The sequence below is a fragment of the Polistes canadensis genome, unplaced genomic scaffold (assembly GCF_001313835.1).
Source record: "Polistes canadensis isolate GaletaPanama2010 unplaced genomic scaffold, ASM131383v1 scaffold_419, whole genome shotgun sequence".
Lineage (NCBI taxonomy): Eukaryota > Metazoa > Arthropoda > Insecta > Hymenoptera > Vespidae > Polistes > Polistes canadensis.
The window spans coordinates 6,627-13,840 of record NW_014569966.1 but is presented as its reverse complement, the minus strand read 5'-3'; the positions used below and the strand labels follow the sequence as shown (position 1 = coordinate 13,840).

General features: G+C 25.3%; 1 protein-coding gene across 2 annotated transcripts; it reads right to left on the bottom strand.

Moving 5' to 3' along the window:
* Positions 1-28: 28 nt before the first annotated feature.
* LOC106792396 (purine nucleoside phosphorylase-like) lies at positions 29-4,877 on the bottom strand. 2 transcript variants are annotated; one of them, XM_014758802.1, is made up of 6 exons: positions 4,507-4,877; positions 1,564-1,658; positions 1,111-1,319; positions 782-957; positions 405-595; positions 29-245 (listed from the first exon to the last, which is right to left on the bottom strand). In XM_014758802.1, the coding sequence occupies exons 1-6, from the start codon at positions 4,641-4,643 to the stop codon at positions 40-42; spliced, it is 1,014 nt and encodes a 337-aa protein (XP_014614288.1). In that variant the 5' UTR covers positions 4,644-4,877; the 3' UTR covers positions 29-39. The 2 variants fall into 2 exon arrangements, with proteins under 2 accessions (XP_014614288.1, XP_014614289.1); XM_014758803.1 differs by having other exon boundaries at positions 1,111-1,289.
* Between the last annotated feature and the right edge of the window lie 2,337 nt (positions 4,878-7,214).

The window sequence follows — 7,214 nt, the reverse complement described above, 5'->3', positions numbered from 1 at the left end:
ATATATATATATATATTTTTTTTTTTTATCTGTCATAAACTATGTGATCTTGAAACGTAAAATCATCCTCGAAAGGAAATCATGAATTAACGGTTGCCTAGTTTTTCCAAGATCGATCACTTGTTCGTGATCAGTTTCATAATGATCCTCGTAATTTGTCGCACATAGATTCGTGATTAGACTAAAAGCAAAGACCGTTAAATCGCAATGTCTCGCTGTTATGACCTCGTGCACCGTCGACATACCTAAATCAAAAAAAATTACACAAATTATTTCAATAATTATAACATTAAAATTTCTTTTTCTAATCTAGTAATTAAACAATATTATAAAATTTATTTGTTTTTTTGAATTCTCTCATTTCATTTTCGTTAAAATGTAAAATAATAAATAATTAAACTAACCAACGGCATCGATGCCAAATCTTTTAAGCATATTAATTTCAGCAACTGTTTCAAAATTAGGTCCTCCCAAACAAGTATAAACACCTTTATGTACTAAATAACTTATATCCATTTCTGATGCCACTTCTTCTGCTATTTTAATTAGTTCAGCATTGTATGCTTTGCTCATTGGTATAAACCTTGGTCCAAAACTGTAAGCAATTAAACAAGATATTTTTTTATTACGTTTTTTTCTGTAAATATAACATATTGCTTCACAAACTATAACTAATGTAATATCTCAAATATTACAGAAATACAATATATTCGACGTTTTTTTCTTTTCATTAAAACATTTTTTGTTTGATTTGTTAAATAAAAATTACAAATAAATATACCGTTCTTCGTTGGGTCCTTGAAGAGGATTGTTACCAGCAAAACCCATCAAGTTCACATGATCCTTCATTATCATAATGTCACCGACCTTGTAATCCGGATTAATACCTCCTGCAGCGTTCGTTATAATCAGGTGAGTTATCCCAACAAGCTTCATCACTCTAATAGGCATTGAACACTAATAAATAAATAAAAATATATTAAAATATATTAATATATATTAAAAAATAATTGAGAGAGAAAAATTAATAATTAATTTTATTTAAACAAAAATTTAATATTAATAAATTGAATTAAAATTATAATTTTGTTAGAATAATTAGTAAGTTACCTTCCAAAGTGGATAACCTTCGTAATAATGAAATCGTCCTTGCATGCACATAACCGGAACACCTTCGAGATAACCGAAAACCATCTGTCCATGGTGTCCTGGTACTGTCGATACAGGAAAATGTGGAATTTCTTCGTACGGGAAGCAATACTTGTCGACGAATGAATCAGCGATTGTACCTGGACACAACTCGTTTTGCTCAATTATCCCTGTATGGAAATAAGCAAAAGCTCTTAGGCGGAAAAAAAAAAGAAAAAATATGCTAATGAAATAAAAAAATCTCATCGCAAGAAAGTCAAAAAAAATTTGCACTAAACCCTGCATTTTTTTGTCGATATCATCGAATACATATATGCGATTAGCGTTGTTTCGTATATAGTTTTTTTTTTTTCAGCAATGTAAAATAAAAATAACATTTATTATGTTTTATTAAATGAACGTTATAATACTTACCCATACCAGAACCACATATTACTCCTACTTTTGGTCGCATTTTAACACGATCGAGTAAAAATTGTGCAGATTCCTGCAACATTTCGAACGAATACCTAAAAAAATCAATAAAATTTAAATGAATTAACAATGTATGATGAATAAATCATTCAAATTAATTTACAATAAAATACTGTGTTCAATATATTTGACTTTTATTATTTTTAATCTTTTATTTTTTCTAACAAAATATTCAAATAAAATAAAATTTGTTTCTTTCTCTGTGTTAGATACATACATACATGGTCAAGTATTAATCAGCCAGCATAATAAATAATAAGACATAGAAAAATGTAACTTTGAATATAATAAGAAGCTGATAAAATATTAACCGAATTAATGCAAATATTAAATGTAAATTAAACTGACGAGCATAATTTATGATTAACCAATCGAAACTTGATTAAATCATACATTTTGCATTATGTTTGATTTTAATCTAGACTACCTTGTCGAGTTGTGTTAAAGGGTGTTAAGAACGTAGTTAAATTTAAATCAACGAGAATTACTACAAGAGTTCGATGAAATTGAAACGGCCTTGCTCTTTAATCTAATATATTTGTACAAATGATATAAGTCATATTTTATGTGTTAAAGTATCATTAATGATTTTTAAGGAAAAACAAAACCGCCTGATTATCATATGAAACATTAATCGAGATCAACGTTCTCTGGGCAATAAAATTATACTAACGATAATTATAATCAATAATTTACTAATATATATTGAAATATTACAAACACCATTTTTGTATACAAAAATTAATTAAAATAACAATGAATAAATAATTTGAAACAATTTGTTATGACAACTTTTGTATTACTTTTTTTAATAATTTATAATATTAAAAATCGTGAGAAATAAATATATACATATGTGTGTGTGTGTGTGTATGTGCGTGTTCGATATTGTTATCTAATAAAAAAAATACAATTGTTAAATGTTTTTGCAAAAACTTAAAAAAAAACATTAATTTTTACGTCAACGGCAGATAATTCGTTACGTCCATTAGATGATAAATTTCGTTCTAAATGATAAAACAAACAAGCGATACAAAACAAATTTAAAAAATAAAAAAAGTGCAAAAATACGATAAGAATAAATGTAACGGAGGAAATGATAACAATAATGTTAAAAAGAAGAAAAACAAGAGAACTTTTTTGTAATTGCTTAGAAAATCTTATGCAATTTAGTAACTACATTTCATCGCGTTCATACATAAGATATTAATGTTTTTCAGTCTTGTTTATTTTATTTTATCGATTCAAAAATAATTTCGAAACATATTATGACGAAATATGTTATTTATGTATATTCAATTTTTTTTTATATAAAAAACAATATTATTACGAAAATTTATTATATGAAAAATAAGTTACATGCATATTGTATATCAATATAAATTATTTTAATAGTAAAATTCCTCTCTACGAATAAAATATTATATATTTTATCGATATCTTTTTGAAAATGTTTTATACAATTAACCGATAATCAACAATTGTGTATTTATCAATATATTTAATCATTATAAAAAAATTATATGTATAATATAGAAATTTACATTATAATTAACGATTTCTTAATGATTCTTTTTTTTAAATTATAAAACGTTATAAATAAATCGTTTGGAAATTAAAAATAAATTAATTTCTATAAAGCTTAGCGGTGGGGAGGGGTAATGGTCATCAAAATATTTTATCAATAAAACAAGATTATTATATAATGAATGAGATGAGTCAATTTTAAAAAACAATATAAATAAAATATTTTTACTCTGTTTTCTTATTTTCGTTTTATTCCAATGATTTTTTTTGGTGTTTTAACAAATATGAACATTGATACATAATATTAGGCAATTAAAAAGTGAATATTGGTCGACGAAATACTATAAACAAACTCTTAAATGTCATAATACTTGCCAATATTAATTTACGAAATTATCCCTACATCATCGATAACAACATATTAATTGTTGTTGAGCGCGAACATTGTTCAATGATATCTTTATCAACTCGGAATTGCATAGTACTTAATTAAAAAAAAACAACGGATTACTTAAAATAATAAATCAATCGATAGTTCGAAATCAAATACAATTTCGAAATAGTAAAGATATTCCATCCTACTTTCTAAAAGTATTTACATCTTATTATCATTATTAATTTAAAAAAACAAATGCGATAAAACAAAGTTTTCCTTTCTTATTGTTAATTGGGTAAACATAAGTGTGCGTGTGTGTGTACATATGTATGAGGAAAAAATTAAAATATACATGATAATCAAATTTATATATTTATATTTATAGAAATTATTATATATATAAATATATTGTAATAACAAAATTGTGTATTTTCATTAAAAAAAAATTGTAATTTTATTTATTAATAACCTTGAATTTTGTATACGTTTTATAAAAATATAATTATTTTACCTGATAACACACAATGTCAATTTTTATTTAGAAATAATTTCGTGAATTTATGAATATTAGAATTTTCAATAATTATTAAAATTTGTTATATATATATTGTACATCCAAATTAATTATTTATTTTAAATCTTATTTTTTTTCTGAATCACTTTTAGTTCAACATTTACATATATATTTCTAAAAACAAAAATGAACCAAGATATTACTCGACAGATTTAATTTAACATTTTTTTTTAATCTTTGCATTTATTTTTATTCATAAAATAAAGAAGAGAAAAAATTCTCGTCAGATTTCATTGAAAGAATGATCTTACACCTGTACACCCAATGATTCGAATTAATTACTATTACCAATCCAACACTTATTTCCATTTACATGAAAGGAAAGGAAAAAGAGAAAGGAAGACAAAACAAATAAATAAAAAAGAGAATTAATTATTAATTGTAATATATAAAAAAAAAAACTTACGCAGCCGTATTCCTATTACTGTGCTTGACATTGCCTTCGTTAAGAAATTCTTCACCACTATTTGACGAAGATTGTTGAATTAATTCGAAACGTTTATCAAGGCCATCGATTAGAGTGTCGTTGTTCAGGAACGGCATTATCTTCTCTTCTTTTTTTATCAATGAAAATTTGATAACGATAACGGTAATAAACCAAACAATTGGAAATTAAAGAAAATAAGAAAAAAAAAAAAAAAAAAATTATACGAAATAAAGAAGAAATCGAGGTAGAATAAAATCGGTGCACAAAAACTTATGTCTCTCTCCCTCTCTCTCTCTATTTACGTTTAAAATATTATATATTTATTCGCGCACTTTCGATATTGATACGATTATAATTATTATTAATACCCCGATACACATATATGTATATACTCTTCTTTTTTTTTTTTTATATTTAATTGATACTTAAAATATATACACAAATATAATTCGCACGAATAATATTAAAAGTAGAACATTACCGACAAAGAAAATTATGTTATTATATCGCTTTTATTTGAACTCGTCTTGTCGCGACTCCTTTTATAAGCAAACTCAAATGAGATAGAAAAAACATTATGAAACTACAACGAGACGACCAATGATCTAGGGAGTTCACTTCGCTCTCCTACCAATGGTAATACACGCTTTTAAAAGTTACTGACTGAAAGTGGGGAGAACGTATCATGATAACCCGTTACGAAGTAATTGCCCTAATTGTTGACAACAGGCTTGAATTCTCTTATATTTATTTTGATAATATCATACTCTTTCTCCCTCCACACTCCTCCTCATCCCCACCCCCCACCCCCTCCTCTCTTTCTCTCATTTATTTTCTATTCCATTTTACTTATTATTTTTCTTATTTTAACTGAATCGTTCTTTCATTTTTTTCACAAAACAAGTATTTCTTCTCTCACTCATTCCCCCACTTATTCTATTTCTTTCTCGCTCTAATTCTCTAGTATAAATATATACGAAATGGTATTAATATGTTGAGAAACTCTAAGCACTATATTATATTTTATAATACTAAATAAAAGAATGAAAAAAAGAATGAGAGAGAGAGAGAGAGAGAGAAAGTGAGATATCTCATATTTTCTTTTTGTATTAATTTCATATGCATCATCATAGTGAGGAAGGACGGAATGTTTTGGAAAATTTTCTGTAAAAATGATTTATTTCCCAATGATTATAGATATATCAATCGTGTAAACAAATATCCACTATGTTTAAACTCGTAACAACAATGACGAATCGATTAATGAACTTTGATTTGTTGAATTTCTAGAATTATTATTATTTGTCCCCTTTTTTTCATTTAATTTTTCTTTAATTTTAGAATTTTCTTTTCCAGAAATTGTTTGTTTTCTTTTTCTACGTTGGATTTTTATACACCATATTTTATTTTATTTAACTATTCTTAGTTTTCTTATGTTATATCTTTAACTATATCCTATCCTTTGAATTTAATAAGCATCTAATCTTAATTCTACACTGATTAATATTTAAATGATTAGAAATATTATGATTCCGTAACGTGTTTGTGTGTGTGTGTATAAGATCTCTTATATCACCAAACTTGACATTTCAATCTAAGACGAGGAATATATAGATACATAGAAATATATAAGGTGTCTCAAATTATCATAGATTATCCCAGATAATCTGTTACTCTCGTTATAAGACGTACAATATTAAAATTATTCAAAATTTAATTAAATAACATTTTAATATAACAAATTATGTTAATTGTGAATATAAACTAAACCATTTAATTCGCACAACTGATTGTTAAAATAATTATGATATTCGATCAATAGAATTCATGCATTTCTTATTATATCATTCTTTCCTGGTTTTATTATTAACAAATATACACGGTGTCTTAAAAATCACTTTACCAAGCATAAAAAAAAACAATATGAATAATCAATAATTTTTTTATTTCAGGATACACGAATCTTTAGTTAATGTTGTTAACCAACAACAAGGAAATGGTCCTACAAAAAAGCAGCCACTTTAAATAATTGAATAAAACAAAATACCGATTGTTCTGTTGGATAAAGCAACTCTCGGGATACCCGGTATATTAATCTATTTTTTTGTATATTGCAAATAAAAGTATTTAGAAATAAAATAAAATTTTTACATATGACCACACGATGGATAAACCTACCCTCCTCCTCTTCACGCTTCCCAACTGACACCTAATCTCTTTTATTACAATTATTTTCTTGTCAAGGTTATCTAGTTAAGGTAACCAATACGTTCGGTAATTAATTATCTAATACCTTTGTTTACTGAAAAGTGCGCATTATCAATCATTACTTTCTCGTTTTGTTATCTTCTATTAGTAATAATTTGAATCTCAAAATGGGATCAAAATAATAATTGTTTCAATATGATTTTTACGTCATGTATATTCGACAAAATTTCGAGTAAATAAAAAATATCGATGAACTTCCGAAAAACGATCACCTTTTGTTAAACCGAGATAACTGAATTGAAATTATTTCTCCGATGGTGATAATAAAAATTATACGCAAATAAAGAAAAATTAATCTCCGATCGCAAATTCTAATCATCCTTATTGCGATAAAAATATCTTAATTCGGTAAAATTATATTCCTGTTAAACAATCTGTTCTTATATATATATATTCGATCAATTAAATATATTATTTTA

Excerpts from the sequence above, each read along its gene's own strand:
- LOC106792396 (XM_014758802.1), bottom strand. The coding sequence starts at position 4,643 with ATGCCGTTCCTGAACAACGACACTCTAATCGATGGCCTTGATAAACGT. Across the intron at positions 1,320-1,563 it reads AATATGTGGTTCTGGTATGG|GGATAATTGAGCAAAACGAG; the intron begins GTAAGTATTATA and ends ATTTCCATACAG. Across the intron at positions 958-1,110 it reads AAGGTTATCCACTTTGGAAG|TGTTCAATGCCTATTAGAGT; the intron begins GTAACTTACTAA and ends TTTATTTATTAG.